Below are 27917 nucleotides of genomic sequence, written 5' to 3'. Positions count from 1 at the left end.
GCAAAACTTCTTTTTGCGCTCAAAACGGGGGAGCGTAAATTGAATCAGAGCGTAAAAAGAGGGAGCGTTATTTTGAATTTAGGGCGTAAAAAGAGGGAGCGTTATTTGGAATTTTGAGCGTAAAAAGAGGGAGCGCTATTTGGAATTTGGAGCGTAAAAAAAGTCTGCAATCGTTTAGGTAAACAAAATTTTGATATTTAACTCAATTTTAGTCTAAAGATGTGTCTTTTACTAATTTCGGTATTAGGGTCGTCCAAATTGTTTCCGTTATCATGGTCGTCCAATTGTTTGAGTGCTGAGGCCTTAAGATGTTCTTGGTGCGCCAAGAAATCAACAAGTCATAAGTGGTGCAGATCCTTGATAACGCACAGTAAGACGTTCATCATCGTTTTCAAGTATTTAAAGTTTTACAAGAACCTCCTGGAGCTTGAATCTGTGTTTTGTGATACATTGAATAGAACGCAACCATTGCATAGGTTCACGGTCATCCCTGGCCCTGAAAAAAAAACCCTGGAATAGGCCTTAAGATCTACACGCGTAATCTTAAATCTTTCGGCTTGTTTCAAAAGTGGTACAACCCCTTTGTGGTACATAGAATAGAATGCGTACATTGCATAGGTTCATGGTCATCCAATGAAACCCTGGAAAGGGCCTTAAGATCTACACGCGTATTCAAACATCTTTCGGCTTGCTTTGAAAGTGGTACAACCCCTTTGTGGTACATAGAATAGAATGCGTACATTGCATAGGTTCATGGTCATCCAATGAAACCCTGGAAAGGGCCTTAAGATCTACACGCGTATTCAAACATCTTTCGGCTTGCTTTGAAAGTGGTACAACCCCTTTGTGGTACATAGAATAGAATGCGTACATTGCATAGGCTCATGGTAATCCAAAAAAAACTCTGGAAAGGGTCTTTAGATCTACACGCGTAACCAGTGCTCTTTCGGCTTGTTTCAAAAGTGGTTCAACCCCTTTGTGGTACATAGAATAGAATGCGTACATTGCATAGGTTCATGATCATCCAAGGAAACCCTGGAAAAGGGCCTTAAGATCTACCCGCGTAATATAAAATCTTTCGGCTTGTTTTGAAAGTGGTAAACCCTTTTGTGGTACATAGAATTGAATGCGTCTATGGCATATGCTAATGGCCATTAGACTAGCCCAGCCTAGCCTGGCATGGGGAGAAAAAAAATCGTCGGTTTCTACGGGGCAAATCTGGGCTCATTCGGGCTCTTCCATCCAATTTTCAGTACGAAATAGTAACAGAGGTGTATTTTCCCATATATTTCGGCTGAAATCCTCATATTAACTTCAAATCAATTGCGCCAGCTTTTGCAATACACGATCAAGCTGAAATTTTCAGAAAATTGATTTTCTTACCCAATGGCAAAATCCTGGGGAATGCCCCGAAGAATTCGACGACGTTTTGTATCCTGGGCCAGTCAAATGGCCATCCTAGAAATTTATGGAGTAATACTTCTAGGCTTACACCAATAACTAGTTGGTTTTCAACCTGATATAAATACGGTACATTCGACAAGAAATTTTCGACAAGAAATTACGGGTTCCGTTCACGTATTTTGCCTTTCCAAGGCATAAACTGATTCATATTTGCGAAACAAACAAAAAATTGAAAATTAAAATTGTTCCAATTTTGTCACATTTTCTATTTCATCACCCCAGAATTCACTAGGAATGATAAAATCGGGATATTACTGTACCAAGATGGAGCCACAAAAAGTGTTTAAGGCTCAATAACTGCGTCCATTACGGAGCCCATGACAACCAAAAGAATTACTTTAAAGACAAACATAGACCAAGAAGGGGTCACACAACTTGATAGTTATCACATTTTGAGTTATTAATTTAATTAAATCTTTTAATGCTACATCTCTCGAATTATGATGCAGTTCCAAATGGAACGCACTTTTTTTGTACGCTCGTCTAATTCTGCAAGCTGCTAGGTACGATCGCCTCTACCGTGCCACCAACTGCTGTATCTCTTATCAATACAATAGACAAGACTCATTAGCCAACTGAAAGCGAAAGTGATCGCACAGTGTTTTTTACTGCCAGTCGTCCGATCGTTAGTTTGCGTTTTTTTTTACGGTTTGGAGGAGTTTGTGTCCTCCGAATTGTGCCGTGCCCGACCCCGAAGTTTCCGTGAAGCCAATCCGCTACCCGATCCGGTGGTAGCTCGATCCGTTAGTCAACATTTGGTGCCGTGACCAAGATCCTGTTCTTCCCGTCCCAACAACACCACGTGTACAATATAACCTCAACGGTATTGCCCGTCGCTTGCTATTGACTGGAAGTAGCCGTTCGTTCCCATTATTTTTATAAATACAAAGCCCCCAGAGGTAGGAGGTACGAGGAGCACTGATGAGTTCGTCCAGAAGAATTTGGAGCTGCGTGGCCAAGTAGAAGAAATGTACCTGCGTGCAAGGACGGAAATCTTCGTTTTACTATCAGTTGCATCGATGCTCAGTAGGCAGCTTCGTCATAGATTCGTGTTTGTTTTGATCAGACGCTCGGCGATGCAGGCACGAACATCTCGCAGCATGCTGTCAAACTTTCATACCAAATTTACCGCCCGATTTTCAATAGCCGATTGATAATCGAGCGCAAAAAATGAATATCTACCGGGGCTGAAATGAATATTTTGTATTCCTGTTAATTTGCACCGATAAATTATGAATATTTTATTTTATATATTAAACAGATGCATATATTTCAGGAATCTGACTTCAAAAAGATGAAACCATACACCGCAGTATGAAATGATATTCATATTTTGAGATTTCAAATTGAATATCAATGTGCCAAGCTGAAGATTCATTTTGACACCGCACAAAACAACGCTGACACCGAGAGTCGACGCTTGCTGCTGTTCGTGCACATGCCGTCCTATTCATTCGCACATTCAAATTCGGGAAGGACTAGCAACTTGATTGTGTGTTGGATGTCAGCTGTTTGAGTGTAGTTGAACTGACTTTTTCTGTCCCTGCCTGCGTGTGAAGGCTGGATTATCGTCTAAAATGCCAGTACCGGATGTTCCCGCTGCTGTTGTTGCCCCCGCTGTGCCGGCCGCCCCATCCACTCTCGTCAACGTCAAGCTGCCTACGATATCGCTGCCGGAGTTTGATGGAGATTTCAGCAACTGGCTGACCTTCCACGACACGTTTGTGTCGATGATCCACTCGTCCACGGAGATATCCCATGTCCAGAAGTTTCACTACCTTCGAGCGGCCTTGAAAGGTGAAGCTTCCAATCTCGTCCAATCGATCACGATCACAGCGAATAATTACGCCGTTGCCTGGGATATGCTGGTGAATCGATACTCGAACAAAGCTATCCTCCGCAAGAAGCACATACGAGCGCTGTTGAAGTACCCCAAGATCCCGAACCACAACGTAGATGCCCTGCACAAGATCGTTGATGAATTTCAACGCCATACGAAGGTTCTCGAACAGCTAGGTGAACCAGTGGACCGGTTTAGCTCCATCCTCATCGAACTGCTGGAGGACAAACTGGATGATGCTTCTCTCACCGCGTGGGAGGAATCTGTTGCAACTGAGGCTCAACCCACGTATGACAACATGGTCGTGTTCCTGCAGAGACGAGCTCGTATATTGGAGACTATCTCTATTAATCGCCCGCAGCATTTGTCTTCAAAATCGCCTAGCCAGTCATTCACCCAGAAGAAGCAGAACCCGCATCGTTTGACTTCGAACGCCGCCGTTTAAGTTCCATTCAAATCGTTTCTCACCTGTCCTGCGTGCGAGAAGCAAAAACATTCGATTTTCGACTGTGCTGTGTACAACGGCATGGACACGAAAGGCAGGCTGAAGGTGGTAACGGACAAAAGGCTGTGCAGCAATTGTTTCCGTAGTGACCACTTCGCCCGTAACTGTAGGTTGAAATTCAACTGCAAGCACTGCTCGAAGCGACATCATTCCATGATCCACCCTGGACCGTTTGAGTTGGAAAAACTAGTTCCCGAAGCATGCGCAGAAAATAGCTCGGTCAGCTTGCCCCCCGTAACAACACGAGATTGTATCAACGGTTAAATCGTCCAACGCCAGCGTAATGTTAACCACGGTAGTCCTGATAGTAGTCGACGTCTACGGTCAGGAACATATCGCCCGCGCCCTGCTGGATACTGGATCCCAGCCCAATGCTATAAGTCAGCAGTTCTCAACCTGGGGTACATGTACCCCCGGGGGTACCTTCGCTGACCCCAGGGGGTACCTCGGACGAAATTGCGTAATGGCGGACGAACTACAGTTCTAATTTAAAAAAAAAATATTGGTAAAATTTTAATAATTGTATAAATTTATATTCCAAGACTTTGAATTGAACATAATTTGCATAGCAATTAGTAAATTAAAATATATCTTCAAAAACAATCTACTTATATACTTCTTAACTAAAATATTAAATTGAAGGTTCAGAAGCCTTGAGGCATAAGGCTTTTTTTCAAAAAGAAATCTTGGTAGCTTATCTTCATCTTCGTAAATCTTCATCTACGCGGTTCGAAAGCATCCTTCCAAGCAAAATAATTGAAATATTAAATTTGAAGTTTAGGATTAAAACTTTTATAAAAAAAAATAATGTTGGAAGCCTTCTTCTACGCGGTTCAGAAGCCTCATTGCAAGACTCCTTCAAGAGACTTGGAAACCTCCTTTTGAGGGGCTCAGAATTCTTCTTTCAGCCAGCCCCCTTTCAGGTGAGTCGGAAGCCTCTTTTCGAAAGGGTCGGAAGCACCCTTTCAAGTTGCTCGGGGGGTCCAGCTCGGGGGTCAAGTTCAAGGGGGTCCGAATTCTATCTTCGAGAAGCTTGGAAGCCTATTTTTAAAAGGCTCAGCATCGTCATTTGAAAAGGCTCGAATTTCCCCTTTCATTAGGCTCGAAAGCCTCCTTTTAAGAGGCCCCCCTTAAGAGGGGCTCCAAATTCTTTCAGCCAATCCCCACAAGTGGTTCGGAGGCCTATTTAAAAAATGGTCGGAAAACCAGTTTCAGGAGGCTCAGAAGCCCCTTTTTCAAGGGGCTCAGAAGCCCACTTTCAAGAGACTCGGAAACCCCCTTTCAAGTGGTTCGTAAACTTCCTTTCGAAGGGCTCGGAATTCTTCCTTGGAGAAGCTTGGAAGCCTAAGGCTAAGCAACGTTATTTTAAGATGCTCAATGCCTCCTTTCAAGAGACTCGAAAACCGAATTCTTCTTTCAGTCAGCCCCCTTTGAAGTGGTTCGGAAGCCTCTTTTCGGAAGCCCCCTTTCAAAACAGATAGGAAGCCCTCATTCAAGAGGCTCAGATGCCCTTTTTTAAGAGGGTCACAATCCCCCTTTTTCCAGATGGTTTGAAGCCCTCTTTCAAAAGACCCAGAAGCCCCCTTTAAAGAGGCTCGGAAGCCTACTATCAAGTGGCTCAGAAACCCAATAAAGGGGCTCGGGTTAATTTGTTCAAGGAGCTTGGAAGCCTATTTTCAAAAGGCTCAGCAACGGCTGAAAACCACCTTTCGAAGGGGCTCGGAATTCTTCTTTCAGTCAGGCCCCTTTCAAGTGGTTCGAAAGCTTCTTTATGAAAGGGTCGAAAGTCTTCTTTCAAGAGGCTCATAAGCTCACTTTCAAGGGCTCGGAAACCCATTTTCAAGTGGCTCAAAAACTTCCTTTAGAGGGGCTCGGAATTCTTCCTTCGAGAAGCTCAGAAGCCTGCATTGAAAAGGCTCAGAAATGTCATTTCAAGATGCCCAAAGCCTCATTTCAAGAGGCTGGAAAGACCCTTTTTCATGAGGCTCGGAAGCCCCCTTTTAAGGGGCTCAGAATCCTCCATTCGAGGGGCTCGGAATCCTTTTAGCCAACCATCACGAGTGGCTCGGAAGCCGCTTTTCAAAGGGGTCGGAAGCCCAGTTTCAAGATGCTCAGAAGCCCCCTTTCAAGTGTCTCGGAATTTTCCTTTCGAGTGGCTCGGAATTCTTCTTTCAAGAAGTCAACTTTCAAACGGCTCAGCAACGTCATTTCAAGATCCTCAAAGCCTCCTTTCAAAAGGCTCGAATGATCCCTTTCATGTGGCTTGGAAGCCTCCTTTTGAAAGCCTCGGAAACTCCCTTTTGAGGGGCTCGGAATTATTCTTTCAAAAGGGTCAGAAACTTCATTTCAAGAAGCTCAAAAGTCTCTTTTCAATAGGTTCGAAAGCACTCTATGAGATAATCTTATGAGTTACGGTTATTAAAATAGGGGGTACCTCAATGAATACACACACATGAAGGGGTACCTCTCAAGAGAAAGGTTGCTAACCGCTGCTATAAGTGAACGACTGTGTCAACTGCTCCATCTTCCACGCAAGGTCGTCAACGTGCCTATAGCTGGAGTGGACAGCATCGTCACGAACGCCAAGCACGACATCCGCGCAGAAATCCGTTCCCTTGTCACCGACTACGCCGAATCCATGGAGTTTTTGGTTCTACGGAGGGTGACTTGTGATACCCCGTATTGAATTGTTGCAGGAAAATTCGAGGAAAAACCCCGGCATCCTACAGTAACTTGTCATGTGGCGACAGTTACCACCGTGAGGAACAATTGGAACAATTTTGGCGAATCGAAGAATTGCATAGTTCGAGCTACTCTGTCGACGAGCAGGAGTGCGAGGATTATTATCGCCGGACTGTTTGTCGCGACCCAACCGGTTGATACGTCGTCCGTTTGCCAAAACATCCCGAGCACGATCAAATGATCGGTGCATCCAAATCGTCCGCCATCCGCAGGTTCAAGTGGCTGGAACAAAAATTGGCTAAAGACGATAACATTAGGACGCAGTACCACGATTTTCTGCGAGAATACGTGGCGCTTGATCACATGGCTCCTGTGCAGGATGATGGGGAAAACATTTCAAAGGTGTGTTATCTACCACACCATCCTATCGTGAAGGAATCGAGCTCGACCACGGAGGTGCGTATCCGGTTCCGTAAGTTTCCGATAGCACAAGTGGCTGATATCGAGAAGATGTATCGCCAAATCTCGATGAATCCGGCAGATCGTTCGTTGCAGAGGATTTTATGGCGTTTCGACGCTTCTGAGCCCATTCAAGCGTATGAATTGGGCACCGTCACATATGGCCTCGCTCTCGCTCCATCCTCGTTCCTCGCCACTGTTACAGCTCGTCGAAGATGAGGGAATCCTGTTCCCGAACGCAAGCACGGCCATTAAGAAGAACGTTTACGTGGACGATCTTATCGCAGGCGCCAACAGCATCGAAGCAGCCATTCAGCTACGAGGTGAACTTTCCAATCTTCTACAAAAGGGTGGATTCCGCTTCCGAAAATGGTGCTCCAACGCACTTCCCGTTTTGGCTGATTTACCGCCCGAATTACTCGGGACCCAACATTCGATGAAATTCGACCCCGAAGAAAGCATCAAAACTCTCGGCATACGCTGGGAACCCGAAGCAGACGTGTTCCGATTTGACGTTGCCGTTACAGTGCCGAATCAGCGACCTACTAAGCGAACAATCCTCTCCGCTATTGCACAGCTCTACGACCCACTCGGTGTCATCTCTCCCGTCGTCGTTTCTGCGAAAATATTAATGCAGAACCTCTGGCTCTTGGCTTTAGGCTGGGACGATGGAGTTTCGCCGGATCTCGGGCGCAAGTGGAATAAATTTTGCGAGCAACTACCCGCCCTTTCCAGTTTTCGCATCGAAAGATGTGCATTCGCTCCTGATTTTCTCTCTGCAGAGTTGCACTGCTTTGCGGACGCATCCGAACTCGCTTATGGTGCGTGCATTTACGCTCTCTCCGAAACTGTTGATAAACGCGTACACGTGTGTCTACTAGCTTCGAAATCTATAGTGGCCCCGCTCAAGCCACTTACCATCCCCCGGCTAGAGCTTTGTGCCGCTCTGCTCACTTCTCGACTGTACGTAAAAATCATCCGTTCCCTAGAAATGGAAATAGAAGGATGTTTCTTCTGGTCTGACTCCACGATTGTACTTCAGTGGATGAAGGCTCCGCCGCGAACATGGAAGACGTTCGTAGCAAACCGGATTTCCGAAATTCAAGCTACAACTGTTGGTTCCCGTTGGCAACACGTTTCCGGCAGGGAAAATCCTGCGGACATGATATCCCGAGGAGTTTTCGCAGAGGAGTTGATCAACAGCGAACTGTGGAAGCGTGGTCCTAAGTGGCTACGCGAAGATAAATCAACGTGGCAAGTTCAAATACTTCCAGAAACCAAATTTACTGTGGAGGAATTGGAGGTGAACAAAAATGCAATCCTGACGACCCAGATCGCCCTTCCCGAATCGATATTCGTACGGTTTTCGTCATACCGTACTCTACTCAACGTTGTTGCGTACTGTTTCCGTTTTTACCGCAACTCCCGTGGCAAAGAGCAGAGGATTTCCGGTAATGTACTTACCGTTGCCGAGTTACAAAATGCTAAAATGGCTTTGGTAAAGCTTGCTCAAGCTGAAACGTTCCCCGATGATCTGCGACGCTTGAAAAAAGGATTTACGGTATCGACCAAATCATCTCTCCGCCTGTTATGCCCTTTCCTGGACGACAAGGGCATGATTCGTGTTGGTGGTCGGTTTCGGCTAGTTGACGCACCTTACGACGTGAAGCACCAGCTGGTTCTTCCTGGATTCCAACCGTTCACGAAACTTCTTCTGGCGCATGTTCACCTCAAGCTGCTACACGGTGGAAAAGCGATGACTCTTTCGGTCGTTCGTGACGAATTTTGGCCATTAAATGGTCGAAAAGCTGTGCGCAGCGCCATTAGAAGTTGCTACCAATGCACTATGGTCCAGGATACAGATTTACGCGGAAAGATGAATTTTACGCCAAAACTATATTTTTTAGAAAAAAATGTTGTTCTACAAAATTGTTCGAAATAGTAAGGCCATCATTATGGTTCTATCAAAAAACAGGGTGGCCCATCATATAAAAAAAAAATAGAAGATATTTTTTCTATTTCTCAGAATATTGACATGTTATGTTCTACAAAGTTGTAGCGCAGCTTATTCCAATCAATTATTTTTCAAAACTTTTTCTGTAGCTCTTGAGTTGGTTGATTTAAAGCAATTTTACCTAATTGGATTAGGGTGTACCTCAACAAAACAGTTTTTTTTATCTACTTTTTTTATTTTAGATTTTTTGAAAAAGTCGAGTTCAGGTGACTTTTAGAGCTCAAAAAATGCAACTTTTTATTGGTAAATATGGTCAATATCTTTTTCCGATAAAAAGTTATAATCGTTTTTCTGTCAAAATTACATTTTTTTCATAAGTTGATATCTCCGGTTAGGGCAGACCAAAAAAATATATTCGCACGGCATCTGAAAGAGGAACTCATATTCTTTATTATGTCAAAAAATTGGGGATATGTTATTTTTTTATCTCAAGTTTAACAAATTTTACTAAAATCATGTTTTTTCAAATAAATTGATGTAACTCGACAACGGCAGAAGATACAGACGATATTCTTATAGCAAAACACGCGTTTTGAAAATCCCCAGAAGTCTTCAGAAGGTGACATCCGTGAAAAATAAAAATTGAAATGAGCAGATCATAAATATTGTTTTTTAAGGGACACCATAATCCTGGTAAGTATAATTACTCTAAACAAGTGAGCTTGAGAGCTACATAAAAAGTTTATATGGCAAAGTTGATTGGAAAAAGCTGCGCTACAACTTTGTAGAACATTTTATGTCAATATTCCACAAAATAAAAAAAATGAAAATTTTACATTTTTATAAAATGCTCAACCCTATTTTTCGGTAACTCTATAATAGGGGCCCAAGTATCCAGAACAACTTTGTACAACAAACTTTGTTTCTTAAAAGTATGCTTCAGACCGAAGATGCATCTTTTCTCGAAAATCTTGCAATACGATGATAATGATAAAACTTATAAAAAGTTTTAAAGCTGTAGATTTTTTAGTTTTTATTCCTCACGAATGTCATGTTCCAAAGACTTTTGGGGCTTTTCAAAACGCGTATTTTGCTATTAGAACTGTATCTTTTTCCGTTGTCGGGTTATACCAATTTATTTGAAAACATGTGAAATAAGTAAATATGATAAAACTTGAGATAAAAAATAACATATCTCCAATTTTTTGACATAATAAAGAATATGAATTTTTCTTTCAAATGCCGTGTAAATACATTTTTTTGGTCTGCCCTAACCGGAGATATCAACTTATGAAAAAAATGTAATTTTGACAGAAAAATGATTATAACTTTTGATCGGAAAAAGATATTGAGCATATTTACCCAACAAAAGTTGCATTTTTTTGAGCTCTAAAAGTCACCTGAACACGGCTTTTTCGAGAAATCTAAAACAAAAAAAGTAGATCAAAAATACTGTTTTTTAGGGTACACCCTAATCCAATTAGGTAAAATTGCTCTAAATCAGCCAACTTAAGAGCTACAGAAAATTTTTCTTAGCGAAATTGATTGGAATAAGCTACGCTACAACTTTAGAGAACATAACATGTCAATATTCCGAGAAAAAAAAAATTCGTTACTTTTTTTTTAAATGATGGGCCACTCTATTTTTTGGTAGAACCATAATGATGGCCTTACTATTTCGAACAATTTTGTAGAACAACAGTTTTTTTTCTAAAAAATATAGTTTTGGAGTAAAATGCATCTTTCCGCGTAAATCTGTATCCTGGACCATAGTGCAATGCTGCAAAGCCAACCCCCGTCCCATCACGCAGCCGATTGGCCAATTGCCGATTCCCCAAGTTACAGCAAATGAAGCCTTCGTTTGCACAGGAGTCGATTATTGCGGTCCTGTTTTCCTTAAACCTACCCACCGCAAAGCTGCAGCACGCAAATGCTACATTTGCGTATTTGTGTGCCTAAGGCCCGATGTCCACGTAGCGTCTTTTCAACGCTGCGTGCACACGGCGTTAAAAGGACGCAGATGTGCATCGGGAAAAAGCGGTAACGCAGCGTCACCGCACCGATGCACACCTGCGTTTTTTCAACGCCACGTGCACGCAGCGTTGAAAAAACGCTACGTGGGCATCGGCCCTAAATCTCGATCCACTTAGTATTTGGCCGTTTCTTTCCAATTTAAAATCCAAATCAAATTATTGGCAGTGGCTGATTTTCTACCCACCGCTGTCACATCCAGGCGCTATAGTATATGCGCAAAATAGCCAGCAAGAGTTAACCGCCAGAAATTTGTATGGCGAAAGTCATCTAACGCGGGTTTTCTCAAAATAAGAAACCTTTCATGAAAAACTATTTGGTACCGATTATGTAGGAAGGTGTCCGCTACCATGCCTACCAAATATATTTTTGATGAAAGTGCTTAATTTTGAGAAATCGAACCTTAGATGCCTTTCGCCATACTAATTTCAGAAAGTTAACTCCTAGTGTGCCGCTGTAAGCACGCTCAAAGCAGGCGATTCATTACTGCGGCGCCTCTGGTGGCCGTATCGAGAAGTAAAATACATCACATCGTTGCGGAAGGTTTGTTTAATGCATGGTGAAAGTTTCATCAGTATTGATGATCACGTTCAAAAGTTATCGAAAATGGAACGCGAGAGATGGGAACAAATTTTGCACACTAACGTTGGAAATCCAACATGGTCAGGAGGAATGATTTCAAAGTATCTAAAATTAGCGAAATTGACTGTAAAAACTGTCAAACGTTTTCGGGAAACACTATTCCTGGATCGCGTAAAACAAAACAATCGTAGAAACGGAACATACGACCAGAAACTACAAGTGAAACTCTGCAGAGCAGTTCGAAACCGTTTTGGGATTTCCTTGCGTGATTTAGCGAAAAGGTTCACTGCACCGTACAGCACAGCTGAAATAATATGTCGGTGCGAAGGTTTCAAGTCGTATGATGTCTGTAACGTTCCAACAGGACCCTGAAACAGAACCTAGTTGCCAAACATCGCGCAAGAATGCTGGTCGAGCAAGTTCTGACGAAATACAATTGATGTATTTTGATGGGCAATGAAATTAATATTGAAATTGACTTTCAATTCCCGGGACACAAGTTTTACCTTGCCAAGCGGAAGGATTATGCCCCAGGAAAGTTCAAATATGTATATGCAGGCAAAATTGCCCACAAATTAATGGTATGTCAAAGCATCTGCAGTTGTGGAAAGAAAACGTAAAGTTTTCATCACTGGAGCGAGCATAAATGGGCAAATATACAAGAAGGAGTGTCTTCAGAAGCGTTTTTTGCCATCCATTAAATCACACGACTGTCCGGTGTTGCTTTGGGTTGACTTAACAAGCTGCCATTACAAACGGGATGTAATGGAATGGTTTGAACCGAATGATAATGACATTATTGAAAAAACTATCAACGCACCAAAATGTTCAAATTTTCGTCCCAACGAAAAATATTAGCCAATTATCATAGGGAAACTTGAGAAATGGTGCAAAACAATCAGAAAACCATCTTATATGGAGAAGTGGTGTGAAAAAATGGCAGATAAAGTTGACCGTTCTACTGTGCAAAAAATAACGACTGGTATTGAGAGAAAAGTCCGAGAATTCATCCGAAATGCCAATGAATCATTTTTCTATATTTTTTCCTTCAAAGTTTATTAAATTCCCTGTATAATAAAACCTGAACCACCTTTTTATGTACTTTTTCGGCAAAGAAATGTCTAATTTCGTGCGGCCAAATTCTAAGTGGATCAAGCTTTAAGCACTAAGGCAGTTCATCTTGAGCTCGTCAGTGATCTAAGCACGCCTGCTTTTCTGATGGCTCTCGATCGTTTCGTTTGGAGGAGGAATAAGCCGCAACACCTATATTCCGATAATGGAACGAATTTCATCGGTGCAAAAAACGCATTGCATCATTTGTACCAGATACTTCAACCAGGACCCGACAATGATAAGATCACCAAACATCTCGCCGAAAACAACATCCAGTGGCACCTGATTACCTCTAAATCTCCCAACTTTGGTGGCCTTTGTGAGGCCGCGGTAAAAGTCGCCAAGACTCATCTGGTGCGCCTCGCTCCTCTCGTTTTAGGAATTTGTGAACGTGTGTCGAGGGGGAATGGGGTTCGTTAGGAATACAAACATATACCAAGAATATTCTTCAATAACTGTCTCCATTACGAAGGTTGATCAACAGACCTTGACTGTGTGGAGTTTGTAGATCATGACAACAGCTTATACCACTTCCAAGCATGCTGTCTGCGAGTCAGGGAGAACTGCCTAGGGCGTGGTGGGATTTAGCAGTGGGCTCTGCTAAAATCCCTCCCAAAAAACCACAAGTGCCCGTAAGCGGACTCTATCAAAGCGACTGTGTGCCGCTTCAAAAGCACAAGCCCAGGGAGGGAGTGCCAACTGGCATGTGGAGTGTCCCTACTTCGGTAGGGTAGTGCGTGAGCTGCTTCGGCAGGGAGTGAGTGATCTGTTTGTGCTGAGGCAGGAGTGTCATAGCGAGTCGCCGCCGCTATGACAGCCTCGAAGCGCAGCAGAAGTCTGAGTATGGACTGCACATGCTAAGGTAAGAGTGTCGTAGCGTTGCTACCGCTATCGACACCTCGAGGCATGGCAGTGGAGTGTTAGAATAAGTTGTGGAGTGTACCTACTTCGGTAGGGTAGCGCGTGAGCTGCTTCGGCAGGGAGTGAGTGATCTGGTTGTGCTGAGGCAGGAGTGTCATAGCGCGTCACCGCTATTGTCACCTCGAAGCGCAGCAGAAGTCTGAGTATGGACTGCACATGCTGAGGTAGGAGTCGAGGGACCTATCGACACCTCGAGGCATGGCAGTGGAGTGTTAGAGTGAGCACCCGAAAAAGGGTCACATGGAGCGAATGGTCTTTGGAGAAGCTGCTTCGGCGGCAGGGTAGCGGTGGGTTGTACCCACACACCTACAGTTGTGCACATGTGGTGCATGGGGAGTGTCCCTGCTTCGGCAGGGTAGCGTGTGGTCTGCTTCGGCAGTGGTGTGATTGATCTGCTCGTGCTGAGGCAGGAGTGTCGTAGCGCAATATCTGTAGGCCCAGGCAGTTACCGCTATTGACACCTCGAGGCATGGCAGCGGAGCGTCCGGGAGAGCATCCAAGTAAGACTCAAATGGAGTGAATGGTGTGCGAGCACCCAAGTCAGTCTCGCGTGGGACGAGTGCCTGTGTGAGCGATAATGAGCGAGTACGCTTAGTACTGCCGTCCCCAGAAGTAGTACTGCGAGGTAGTTCCTGGGGAAACGATGGTGGAGCCCAAGGAGTTTAGTCGGTATTACCGGTATGGTCGAGTCCGACACTCCAGTACACTTCCGTGTGGTAGTTTGGCAACTACAATGCACGTGTACTGGGTTAGTGTGTAAATGCATTCTCCTTGTAAAAAAAAAAAAAAAAAAAAAAAAAGCCTAAATTCTTTTTCTAGAACATCCGCAGTACTTAGATCATCTAAAAACAACCTCCGGAACTAATCCAAATTTGCCTCATATAAATGCTTGAAACTTTTTTTACGCTCCTATAGGGCGTAAAAAGAGGGAGCGTTATTTCTCATTTGGAGCGTAAAAAGAGGGAGCGTTATTTGGAATTTCGAGCGTTAAAATAGGGGCGCAAAAAGAGGGAGCGTAAAAGAAGGGAGCGTAAAAAGAGGTTTTACAGTACCGTCGCTCGGGTAAGACGTTATCCAACAAACGTCACTGCCCTCATAGCTAATCTTCAGAGGTCACGTATCGCAGATGATTAATATTCTTGACGCTTTGTTTGACGCAACCCCTGGTCGTTAAATGCTTAGTAACTGCATTCTGGATCACCTGGATCCGATGACAAACCGAGTGCATTGAGTTCAACTCGTCCGTTTTATTGGACTGAGATTTACGACGACGGCTACTCGGAGACTCGGGGAGAGCGGCTCGATGTCATGTCAAAAACCCATACGGACCAAGGCACCATCAGATATAACTAGAGGCTGTTCGACGTTTAGTAACTGGCGCATGTAGATGCACATGTCGTGCCGATAGTTACAATGACTGCAGCACCAGCCAGCGGCGACGCGATGCTCGGATTGTGTGTGAATAAATCATTCTGGCACCTGACCGCAGCGCAGCAACCGTTGTCGGCAGATTAGACTGCGTCAATCGAATCGAAGGAGGACATTTTGCCTCGGGGCGAGACGAGCCGAGAACTGCGTGACCAAACGGCAACGCGGTGTGATTATTTGCGTGAGAAAAGGTTTAACAAACCGTGCGCCGTTCGGCGGTGGTCTGTTTAAGTACGAAATTTAAGCACAATTGAGTGGATGCTGTTTGCAATATTAGAACAAGAGGCCACACTTTTGCAAAACCGTTGATGAATTCCATAGCTATTGGACGAACCAACCGGTCACTGTGAACTCCCTCTCAGACGTTTGGATCGTTGGTACGCGACGCGACGCTGCGGAGGTGTACCCGAGTGGAGTGGAACGAGAGAACCTTTTGCTGCCAAGTGGTTTCGTTGCATGTGTCACACAAATATGCTACAAATTGGCATACCGCGGACATTTTTATCGCCAGTTAGTCGTTGGTAGGTAAATGGGGAGATCCATAGTGGTGCGGGTGCCTTGTTTGGTGGCGCAGTTAAAATTGTTGCTGCTGCGGGATGGCGATGTTGCGGAATTCCGTAGAATCAATCGGATGGATTTAATTACCGGCGGAATTCGGAGTATGGATTTTCATTACGCTGGCTAATTGCGATGAGTTCAGCCTCTGAGAATCAATGATAGAAAACATATTTAATATTCATGATACAATGCCTCAAAAGTTGCCTGAAAATGATTTCCAAAAATTTGAAGAAATGTTTCTCTAGAGTTTTTTGAAAATAAATTCTAAAACTGATTGAAAAAAATCTCCAGAAGCTTTGAAATAGGGTTTTCAGAATATTGTGAATCAATTCAGTGGAAATTGAGAGAACATTGGCCTGGATTCTATGAAGATATTTCAGATTGAAACATTGAATGAAAAATCTTCTAAAATGACTTCGAATGCTCCCAAGTCATCTTCATTATCGCCATAAAACCAACACCGGCTACAATGTCAGGACTTCAGCTGCCTGCGGCCATCAAAATATACAGACAAACAAAGATTCATAAATTGCTGTTCTTCGTTCGGGCTGATGCCTATCCAAGCAGAACCATCCAAGACAAATTGCGAGGGAGGTGATGCAATTTGTTGCCAACTTCTAACTGAGCCAAATCACTCATCGCCGTCACCCCTCATTCCCTATAATACCAATGGACAATCTTTTGATGAAACCTTCCCAAATCCAAACAGATCCAAACGTGTGCAACGCATCGGTTGCTGCGATGTCCGAATTTATAACATTTTAAAAGTCCAATTTCCTCCGGCTTTCCTTGAAACGCCAAAACAGCTGATGATCCGATCTTTCGGCGGTTGCTTGTTTTGGCGTCGATGGAATCAAAACAAACTGTTTTCCCCTTCTATATAGCGTGATGCCCGTACGGTGGATGATGTTGCAAAACAACAACAAGATGGAATGCGTTCTCCGCGACGACATCCGTTCGTTGTGATTTTAATGGCCCCATCATCGCCGGCCGCGTCCGTGCGGTGGAATGCGTCATCATTCACCTCTCGATAGTTTTTCCTCCATCCGAAATCCCGAATGGTGCCACACTTTGGTTGGTTGGAGGGCAAATAAATTGCACTAAGCTACGCGATGGTGCGCTGTATTTAATGGCTTCTCCAGCAATGGGGAATCGCTCAATAATCACTCATCCACGTTTTGTTTGTATATTTGAACTGCGTGTAAACGATTCAACACAGCGCTATTCGCGCTGGCCACTTCATTTTGTTTACTACGCAAATAACACGCGAGGAATCTCGAGAATTGGTTGGCAAAATTTCCAGGAAAATCTTTAGTTGGTACGAATCCTAAACGCTATGAATTTCCCTCAAAATGGCAACACTGTTGTAAATGGTTTCTGCTAAATTCCAACGTAAATACACTTCATCACGCTAATTCGTTTACTCATTCAGACATTTCCCACTTTTTTTCCTCTCTCGACAGCCCGTCTAATTCAAATAGACATAGACATAGACAATAGTTTTCCGTGAATTCCGATTGATGTTTTGAGATCGAGTTGAGAAAATAACTACCGAGTACCTAAAAACATCGCCGCATTTAACCAAAACACTAATAAATAATCACTCACAGCGAACGAATTATTGTTTGAAATCACTTTGGAAACACATAGATGTAATTCATAATCACCGTAGGTGGTCAACCCAAAGTACAAATAAACAAGTCTATCGCTAAGATATTGATTATTTTTCCTCGCGTTAGATGAATATAAAACAATCACGATAGCTGATTATCGCGGACAGCTAAAAGATAAATTAACAATAGCTCTACCGGAGCGATTGATTGTCTGCCTTTACGTTGGGTGAACAAGAACACAACAAAATACGTCGTAACTGATTTATACTTTGTTCTCGCGTTAACATTAACATGCTAGTTACTTGGATTACATCACTTACCAAGGTGAATCCTGATCTAAGTAATGACACTTCCTCTCCCTACTTACAATACTCCTTCCCGTAACAACCGTAGAGATGCAGACGATTCGTCGGTCTCTAAAACAACGGTTGTTACACTATCATTCCTTCCCTTCCCTAGATGATCGTAAGGACGTGGCCGGCGCCGTTATTGACCCTTTAAAAGTTGAGCTTTCGGAACGTGCACATTGAGGATGGAGTGCTAATCCCAAGTCCCATCTGTTGGTTCCCTGTGCAATTCCGCTAGTTCTGGTCAATCACGGAGTAGCAACTACGAATTGTACGGTCATCTCATGCTCATGCTCATGCTCATGCTCTCTCGACAGCCCGTCTAATTCACCCTGGACCACCATCAACCTGGCGGACGGCACGGACGACGGTTAGGGAGGGAGCACTGGCAGCACTGCCACTGCCTGCGCCATGGATCACGCGGTACACGCCGCCCGCGGAAGACCATGGAACAAACTGCGCTTCGAGAACAACGAGCTGGAATGTCTCTACCAGCGGTACACGCTCAAACTGCAGCGCTTCTCCGTGACCGGGGTCGTTGCCCTGGTCGTGGTCCTGTGCGGCATCATGGCCGGACTCAGTCTCGGCTACAACCAGGCGCCGACGTTACATGTAAGTCTTTCCCAGTTTGAGACTCAATTATTGTTACAGTTTCAAATTTTCTTCGCAGAACGTCTTCAACTCGTTCATGTGTCTGATGTTCGCCGTAATCCTTGCGCTGCTTCAGTTTCGCTTCATCCGGGACTCGCACCTGCCGTACCTGTGCTACGGGATCCTGTTCTTCACGGCGGCGTTCTGCTTCATATCGATGCCCACCGTTGGGATAGTGTTTCCCGTGGATACTCGCGAAGTCATGGCTGAAGGCGTGTGGCAGATAGTGTTTGTGGTGTTCTTGGCGTACGCCATGATGCCGCTGCAGATCTGGGAAGCGGTCCTATTTGGGATTATTCTGCCGTCGATTCACATCGGGCTGACCGGGTACAACATCTACACTGAGAATTTCCAGTATTTAGCGTATCAACAGGTGAGTGGATTGATTATTTACAGGGGATCCTTTAGTTAATGGAACCTAATCTATAAATCCTGTACATTCGATCTACAATTTCACGGAACTTGAACTGCAAGTCATCTAACCTAATCATCTGAGCTAATTATAAGTTCTTCGATCGTCGATAAAAGCCAAGGCTCGTTGCACTTGGCGGGAGGAGGGGCGGAATTATCCTCTCATGTTCAACCAACGTGGGACCTTAATTGGCAAAATAATTTAATGCTAAGACTTTAACCCTTAAATGCGCAATGTTGTTTAAAAAACAACAAACCGAAAATACGTTTAATGTTAATGATTGCAATGGTTATTGACGTTAATAATATTTCCGACAATTTCTAAACAAAATCGTCTTGCGCCTTTAAGGGTTAAGATTGTGTAAAATACAGTAAGTGGATAAAATGGTTGCCAGAAGAAAACAATAATAAAATCATAACGAACAACGCTGAAAAAATGATTCAGTTCCAGAGAATATGCTTCGTAGATACTGATATCATAAAGTGCGTGCGATGTGGTCTCATTATTTCTCATCCAGGAACTTTCCCAATTTTCTTGGATGGTTTTCTTCATTAATCTTTTGACATCACCTAGCGGGACGAATGTTGGCCGTGATGTCATTCCGGAATTGCCAGCCACGTGGAGTGCCCCGGGATCCAAGCGAAGTGAGGCTTTCGTGAAAATGCTTGAAGGCGCATTTGAGGTGTAATCTTTATAGTGATCTTGGTGGGGTACGGAAGGATTCTCTTCGGAATCCTGAAAGGATTCTCCTCGGAAACCTGGAAGGATTCTCCTCGGAATCCTGGAAGGATTCTCCTCGGAATCCTGGAAGGATTCTCCTCGGAATCCTGGAAGGATTCTCCTCGGAATCCTGGAAGGATTCTCCTCGGAATCCTGGAAGGATTCTCCTCGGAATCCTGGAAGGATTCTCTTCCGAATCCTGCAAGGATTCTCTTCGAATCCTGCAAGGATTCTCTTCGAATCCTGCAAGGATTCTTCGGAATCTGCAAGGATTCTCTTCGGAATCCTGCAAGGATTCTCTTCGGAATCCTGCAAGGATTCTCTTCGGAATCCTGCAAGGATTCTCTTCGGAATCCTGCAATAATTCTCTTCGGAATCCTGCAAGGATTCTCTTCGGAATCATGCAAGGATTCTCTTCGGAAGCCTGAAAGGATTCTCTTCGGAATCCTGAAGGATTCTCTTCGGAATCCTGCAAGCATTCTCTTCGGAATCCTGCAATAATTCTCTTCGGAATCCTGCAAGGATTCTCTTCGGAATCATGCAAGGATTCTCTTCGGAAGCCTGAAAGGATTCTCTTCGGAAGCCTGAAAGGATTCTCTTCGGAATCCTGAAGGATTCTCTTCGGAATCCTGCAAGGATTCTCTTCGGAATCCTGCAATAATTCTCTTCGAATCCAAAGTTCTCTTGAATCGAAATCTGCAAGATTCTCTTCGGAATCCTGCAGATTCTCTTCGAATCCTGCAAGGATTCTCTTCGAATCCTGCAAGGATTCTCTTCGAATCCTGCAAGGATTCTCTTCGGAATCCTGCAAGGATTCTCTTCGGAATCCTGCAAGGATTCTCTTCCGGAATCCTGCAAGGATTCTCTTCGAATCCTGCAAGGATTCTCTTCGAATCCTGCAAGGATTCTCTTCGGAATCCTGCAAGGATTCTCTTCGGAATCCTGCAAGGATTCTCTTCGAATCCTGCAAGGATCTCTTCGAATCCTGCAAGGATTCTCTTCGGAATCCTGCAAGGATTCTCTTCGGAATCCTGCAAGGATTCTCTTCGAATCCTGCAAGGATTCTCTTCGGGGAGAATCCCGCAAGATTCTCTTCGAATCTGCAATTCTTCGGTTCTCTTCGAATCCTGCAAGGATCTCTCTTCGGAATCCCGGCAGAGCTCTCAAGATTCTCGAACCTGCAAGATCTTCGATTCTCTTCGGAATCCTGCAAGGATTCTCTTCGGAATCGCGAACCTGCAAGGATTCTCTTCGGAATCCTGCAAGGATTCTTCGGAATCCTGCAAGGATTCTCTTCGAATCCTGCAAGGATTCTCTTCGAATCCTGCAAGGATTCTCTTCGAATCCTGCAGGATTCTCTTCGGAATCCTGCAAGGATTCTCTTCGGAATCCTGCAAGGATTCTCTTCGGAATCCTGCAAGGATTCTCTTCGAATCCGCAAGGATCTCTGAATCCTGCAAGGATTCTCTTCGAATCCTGCAAGGATTCTCTTCGGAATCCTGCAAGGATTCTCTTCGGAATCCTGCAAGGATTCTCTTCGGAATCCTGCAAGATTCTCTTCGAATCCTGCAAGGATTCTCTTCGGAATCCTGCAAGGATTCTCTTCGAATCCTGCAAGGATTCTCTTCGGAATCCTGCAAGGATTCTCTTCGAATCCTGCAAGGATTCTCTTCGGAATCCTGCAAGGATTCTCTTCGGAATCCTGCAAGGATTCTCTTCGAATCCTGCAAGTGATTCTCTTCGGAATCCTGCAAGGATTCTCTTCGAATCCTGCAAGGATTCTCTTCGAATCCTGCAAGGATTCTCTTCAGAATCCTGCAAGGATTCTCTTCGGAATCCTGCAAGGATTCTCTTCGAATCCTGCAAGGATTCTTGAGAATCCTGCAAGGATCTCTCTTCCAAGGAATCCTGCAAGGATTCTCTTCGAATCCTGCAAGGATTCTCTTGAGAATCCTGCAAGGATTCTTCAGATCACTGCAAGGATTCTCTTCGAATCCTGCAAGGATTCTCTTCGGAATCCTGCAAGGATTCTCTTCGAATCCTGCAAGGATTCTCTTCGGAATCCTGCAAGGAGTTCTCTTCGAATCCTGCAAGGATTCTTCGGAATCCTGCAAGGTTCCTCTTCCCGGAATCCTGCAAGGATTTCTCTCGGAATCCTGCAAGGATTCTCTTCGGAATCCTGCAAGGATTTCCTTCGGAATCCTGCAAGGATTTCTCTCGGAATCCTGCAAGGATTTCCCTCGGAATCCTGCAAGGATTTCTCTCGGAATCCTGCAGGATTTCTCTCGGAATCCTGCAAGGATTTCTCTCGGAATCCTGCAAGGATTTCTCTCGGAATCCTGCAAGGATTTCTCTCGGAATCCTGCAAGCGATTCTCTTCGGAATCCTGCAAGGATTCTCTTCGAATCCTGCAAGGATTCTCTTCGAGAATCCTGCAAGGATTCTCTTCGGAATCCTGCAAGGGATTCTCTTCGAGAATCCTGCAAGGATTCTCTTCGGAATCCTGCAAGGATTCTCTTCGGAATCCTGCAAGGATTCTCTTCGGAATCCTGCAAGGATTCTCTTCGAATCCTGCAAGGTTCTCTTCGAATCCTGCAAGGATTCTCTTCGGAATCCTGCAAGGATTCTCTTCGGAATCCTGCAAGGATCTCTCTTCGGAATCCTGCAAGGATTCTCTTCGGAATCCTGCAAGGATTCTCTTCGAATCCTGCAAGGATTCTCTTCGAATCCTGCAAGGATTCTCTTCGAATCCTGCAAGGATTCTCTTCGAGAATCCTGCAAGGATTCTCTTCGGAATCCTGCAAGGATTCTCTTCGAATCCTGCAAGGATTCTCTTCGGAATCCTGCAAGGATTCTCTTCCGGAATCCTGCAAGGATTCTCTTCGAATCCTGCAAGGATTCTCTTCGGAATCCTGCAAGGATTCTCTTGAATCCTGCAAGGGATTCTCTTCGAATCCTGCAAGGATTCTTCGAATCCTGCAAGGGATTCTCTTCGAATCCTGCAAAGGATTCTCTTGGAATCCTGCAAGGATTCTCTTCGGAATCCTGCAAGGATTCTCTTCGGAATCCTGCAAGGATTCTCTTCGAATCCTGCAAGGAGTTCTCTTCGGAATCCTGCAAGGATTCTCTTCGAATCCTGCAAGGATTCTCTTCGGAATCCTGCAAGATTCTCTTCGGAATCCTGCAAGGATTCTCTTCGAATCCTGCAAGGATTCTCTTCAGAATCCTGCAAGGATTCTCTTCGGAATCCTGCAAGGATTCTCTTCGAATCCTGCAAGGATTCTCTTCGGAATCCTGATAGTGGCTTCCGTTCAGTTACGTATTGCTACGGATGCTGTTGTGGTCTGATCGACGATGTGCGCTGTAAGGGTCCGTGAAATGATTTCAGCAGAAATGCACACATTGGTTTGCCTCAAATTTGACGGAGCGTGTCGGCGGAACCGAAATTTTGGGATATCGGTGCAATATGCTATAAACGGCAAAATCATATCGAGGATCCTGTCAGTAGAAGAAATGACAGGTGCGTCAAACGGCAGAAAATATAAAAGAAAGGATTAACAAAGTGCTAACCTGATTCAGACTGACCTAAAACATGTTTACGCAGATACCATGATAATGGTAAGAACATGGTCAAATGTACTGAAAATATGCGGAAGCAGACAGGAGCTGAAATCGCGGAGGATCCAACGATAATTTCCGGAGAAGAGGACATCAAAATAGATCTGGAGAAGAACAATTGCCGAGAATGGAGGACGTGAATGTTGATACAACTGTTGATGAAATCATCGACAATGGAGAAGGGTGCATTGAATCCATCAGTGTGCGCTACACTTTCAATCTTATTCAAAAGACGCCCTGGCAACGGTTAGCGACGATTGGCTGAAAGAGAGTCGAAATATTGTTAAAATGGCGAAACGCATGGAATACCGAGCACTGTTTGATCTTGCCAAAGTTTCTCTTCCAAAATTGATGTTGAGACAAGATGGTCGTCTACCTGAGGATGATAGAAAGTACTAAAGCATGAGATAAGGTGAAAAGAAATTGCAGCCAAATGTTCCGCTCTGAGAATTTCGAAGGACCTGGACTAAAATGAAGGAGTTTCAAAATGCGTTTGACGAAATATATGGTGCATTGATAAAACTGCAAAATGATAATATTGTAATAGAGATCTGCTCAAGATTATCAAACAGTGCCAATTCCACGTAAAAAGCTTCCCTCTGACAACCCTTTCGCTAAAGGCCTACATGAGGCGCTCTGAAAAACGTTTGAAAGAATCTCGTGCAGAATAATGCATTCAGGGCACAATTTTATTTGATCAGCGTTGGTGCTTTCTGGATTCTCCTTTTCTCAAGAGAAGACAAGCTTCAGGCAATTGTGAGTATATATCATTAATTTCGTAATATTTAAGAGTTATATATATATATAAATAGTACTGGTCATAAGTAAATCACCTCGATCAATTTGTTTCACTTTTGTATACACTTTTTCACTAATTTGAGCCACCCTAGCCTAATGATGCATAGGGTGGAAGTGATATTTTTATCGGAAATGTGTTAAAATTCTTTCATTTGTTTCAAATAGGATCATGTGCTCAAGGTTGGAATTTGCTTAAGACTGTGAAAATACGCTTCCCGTGGTTTCACACAAAATACATCAGGCCAAGGCCAACATGAGGACTTCGAAGATATGTTGGCAGGAGTGTGTGTGGCATCGACCTCAGTCAGTTTTTCATAAATCGATCTAAAGGTAAAATTGATCCAGCAAACACAAAACTCGACTGCCATCATCGACAGATATTTTAAAATACTGGGAAGCTAAACGTTACGAGGATCCAGAACTATATGAAATTGCCGGTAGTTCTGTCTGCTGCCGACACAGGTTACTGTAGAGCGCTGTTTTCAAGTGAAACTGCTACTGGAAGATCATCGTCTGAATATGTCCTCAAAAGATTGGATGATTTGCTTATTCGATGCAACAGACCTTCTGCCAGATGCGATTCAGAGATACCAGCAAGTTGAAGATAGTAATCCGGACTTTTGCTGAACTTGCAACATTCATGCTGTTTGCTTTATTATTCTTTTCGATTCTCTGACTATAAAACAAATAAAAACAAAATGATTCTAACTTTTCTTTCGGCGATATGAAAAGAACGCTGGTTCAGAACACTAGCATTCAACTCTAATCTTTTCAAATGTTTCTCCCATTCTCCCTTCGCTTCTTTTCTTCGAATTTGTAACATACTTCGTCTTTCGCTCGGACATAGTTCGTTTGTGTTTGGTGCACCAGTTCGAACCAGTTTTGTACTTCAGTTTCAACATGTACTAGCTCGGTACGGTATACACCGAACCTGAGTACAGCACGATGCGGGTTTGGTGTTCACTCAAGTAAAAGAAAAAATATACCAAGTTGAACTCCGTTCAGGTTCTGGAAGACTGATCCGAGAAAAACTGTGAGTTGTCAAAACGTTGAACGATGCTAAATTAAACATGAAGACACCTCAACTTATCTGCAACTTAATTTAAACACAAATCAATTTTGAAAGACATTGAATTACATTTAAACAATATGTAACCTAATGATTTTGTTTCGTGCTTGCAACATAAAGTACAGTATCCTTTGCTTGTTTGTTTCCAAATGTCATTGCAATGTTAATGAAACATTGATCACAATTCGAACGTTTTGACATCTTAATGCAACTTTTTCGTGCTTTGATGTTTTCCAATGTACCTTTATGAAACTGAATAGAAACAGATGCTTTTTGAAGATGTTGCGTTGGGCAGGAACCCCAAAAATAACTTTCTCATCATCGCATTGTGAAATCATGCAGTTTGAGGTGTTACAACGACGTGCTTTGGCTAAATTTAGAAAATGTCCATTCTATCCTTCGGATTGTGGCCGATTTGACCAGACTGAACCCAAGTGGCTCGAAAACCCTGAAAATATCATTCCCATCATTGATTTTGAAATCAAAAAGTTTGAGGTGTCGCACATCATATTTTGGCTCAATGTAGGAAAAGGCAATTCCGGAGGTCCCACGGATTATTGTCGGATCGAACTTGAGTGGCCTAGGAATTCGGGAAATATCATTTCCATCATTGTTTTGTGTAATTATAATTTATTTATTCAATATCAGACTAAGGCCGGAGTGGCCTGTCTGCTATAAAACTTTCTCATCAGCTCGGTCCATGCGCCTCCGCCACACCATCTGCGAGGGTCCGCAAATCGTCCTCCACCTGATCGATACCTTGCTTGCACCTCCTTCTTGTTCCCGTCGGATCGTTGTCGAGAACCATTTTCACCGGATTACTGTCGACATTCTGGCTACTGCTGACCCGCCTCTTCCGATTTTCGCGGTGTGAACGATGGATGGTTCTCCCAACAGCTGATGCAACTCTTCATTCGCTCTACCGTCCCCATCTGCACCCCACCATAGATGGTACGCACACTTTCTTCAAAACTCCCAGTGCGCTTGTCCTCCACGAGCATCGTCCAGGTCTCGTGTCCGTAGAGAACTACCGGTCTTATAAGCGTTTGTAGATAGTCAGTTTGGTACGGCGGCGAATTCTATTCGATCAGGGCGTCTTGCAGGTCCAAAGTAGTGATTTCCAGCCACTATGCGCTTCATTCTTTCTTGCTGGTATCGTTTCGGCGTCACCAGTGAGCCCAAGTACAATTCTTCAACCACCTCGATTTCGTCACCACCGATAAAACTCGGGTGGGTGGCTTCTGATCCTCTCAACTTCTTTCTATCATGTGCTTCGTCTCGCCATCCGTTTAGCTCCGCTTTTCAGTCTGATGTAGGCTTCCTCCATCTCTCAAAGTTACGTGCCATATATAATGTCGTCGCGAACCAAATACTGGACGGACTTGTGAAAATGTACCACTCGTGTAATCCCTGCCTTCTATTACTCCTCCAAAGCGATGTTGAATAGCAGACACGAAAGACCATCACCTTGCCGTAACCCTCTGCGGTTTCGAAGGGACCGAGAATGCCCCAAACTCGAACTACGCACATCACCCGATCATCGTCGCTTGATCAACCGTATCGTTTATCCGAAAACCGTTTTCGTGCTGGCGCATAGCTGGTCCCGATGATTGTATCATATGCGCTTTGAAGTCGATAAATAGATGATGTGTGGGCAGTTTATCGCTGCATTTCTGCAATACCACCTAGCACCGTCTTGGTGGAGCGTTCACCATAAATCCGCCTGGTCTGCCCCACGAACTCTCTTGCAATTGGTGTTAGTCGGCGGCAAAATATGGAAGAGTGCCTTGTAGGCGTTCAGCAATGTGATTGCGCGGTAGTTGCTACAATCCAAATTGAGATCCATCCGCATCCCATGCGAAGGAATTAGACAAGAAATGTGGTTTTAACAACAGATTTAATTTTTGAAACTCCTTAAAAACGGACGTCAGGGGTGGAAAGGTTAACATAGACTAAAAATATGTGCGCATTTTAACTCAACTGCTGATGCATCTCACCCCGCATGGTTTCAAAACAATTTTTTCAGGTGATTTTTAGAAATAAAATTTCTGTACAATGAATTGTTCAGTTGGATAACTGTTATCGATAGCCAGTAGCAAATATGCTGCTCCTCCGTTTTGCGCTGGTGAAAACTTGCTGAAATGGTGGTTTTCATTGATAAAAGCGGCATTTTCCTTAACGTGGGCTTCTTACCTCCAGTTCGCCTAAAGGTAATGAAACTTTGGTAATGGCAATGGCCCTTTGGAGTGCAATACACAGGATTCCGTTTTTACACGATTTTTTTCGCTCGTATTTTTGATCATGTGGCTTTAATTTACCACCAAAACGCTCGCAACATGTTCCTTAAAATCCCGAATCAATCAAAGAAAAATCACATGATTATTAATATGCGTTAAACATTTGAGATGAGATGAGTGTAACAACGATAGCGTTGTTAAAAGGTACATGCACGAGGCATTGATCGAGAGTTTGCCATTCCACTACTGAAAGGTTTACTAGGCTACCTAGGTAAAAGTTACCTCTGAAAATAAGGGTTCTTGCACCGTAGCCACTTGGGATATGTCATTTTGCAGTCTACAAATATAAATCGGTAGTAAACTGCACAATACCAGCAGCGATGAAAGCAAATCAGATCGTTTAAAGAACGTAAAGACGAAACACAGAGTACACTGGAAAACGAATAATGCGAATCCATATAGTGACAATTTGTTGGAAAACTAAATAAAATCATACTCATAACCCCACCCTATTTAACCTCATGTTGGATTTAATGAGTAACCGATTATCTCTGAGAAGCAAAATATAACGACGAATAGGTCCGGTTAGAGCAGTAAGAGGTCAATATTGTGAAGAAAGTTTTTTAGACCTCGCAAATCATTCTTTAGGCACGTAAGCATTAAGCAGCGTCACGAGAATTAGGAGTCGCTTGTATGGTTGACTTTTACCACTGAAGCAGGCAACCGCCAAAAAAGCAACCTAACTGTATCTGATTCCTAATTTTGGGAGATAAGCTGTTGTCCTAGTAGCACAATTCAGATCGATTTTGTTGCTGCAACTCAATGTGACTGGATTTGGTCGCATATGAGTTAGTGACTGATATGACAAGTGTCTACAGGTGATTTCCTCCTCAAGTGTGTCCTGAGTTATTCTTA

The 27917-nt window shown here is 43.7% G+C and overlaps 2 protein-coding genes across 2 annotated transcripts in view; both read left to right on the top strand.

The window, feature by feature from the left end:
* Positions 1-18914, top strand: part of LOC134207232 (Ca(2+)/calmodulin-responsive adenylate cyclase-like) — a 220384-nt gene extending 201470 nt beyond the window's left edge. Inside the window, exons 2-4 of the mRNA XM_062682953.1 lie at positions 17815-18109; positions 18168-18521; positions 18909-18914. Coding sequence (XP_062538937.1) covers positions 17909-18109; positions 18168-18521; positions 18909-18914 — 561 coding nt within the window. The 5' untranslated portion in view covers positions 17815-17908. The remainder of the gene's footprint in view (positions 1-17814; positions 18110-18167; positions 18522-18908) is intronic.
* LOC134207233 (uncharacterized) lies at positions 6729-16571 on the top strand. Its single transcript, XM_062682955.1, has 3 exons — positions 6729-6947; positions 7156-8721; positions 16422-16571. The coding sequence occupies exons 1-3, from the start codon at positions 6729-6731 to the stop codon at positions 16569-16571; spliced, it is 1935 nt and encodes a 644-aa protein (XP_062538939.1).
* Positions 18915-27917: the final 9003 nt, after the last annotated feature.

This window comes from Armigeres subalbatus, chromosome 1 (assembly GCF_024139115.2).
Source record: "Armigeres subalbatus isolate Guangzhou_Male chromosome 1, GZ_Asu_2, whole genome shotgun sequence".
NCBI lineage: Eukaryota > Metazoa > Arthropoda > Insecta > Diptera > Culicidae > Armigeres > Armigeres subalbatus.
Note: the sequence above shows the minus strand (reverse complement) of the source record. Positions and strands in the feature narration are given on the sequence as shown.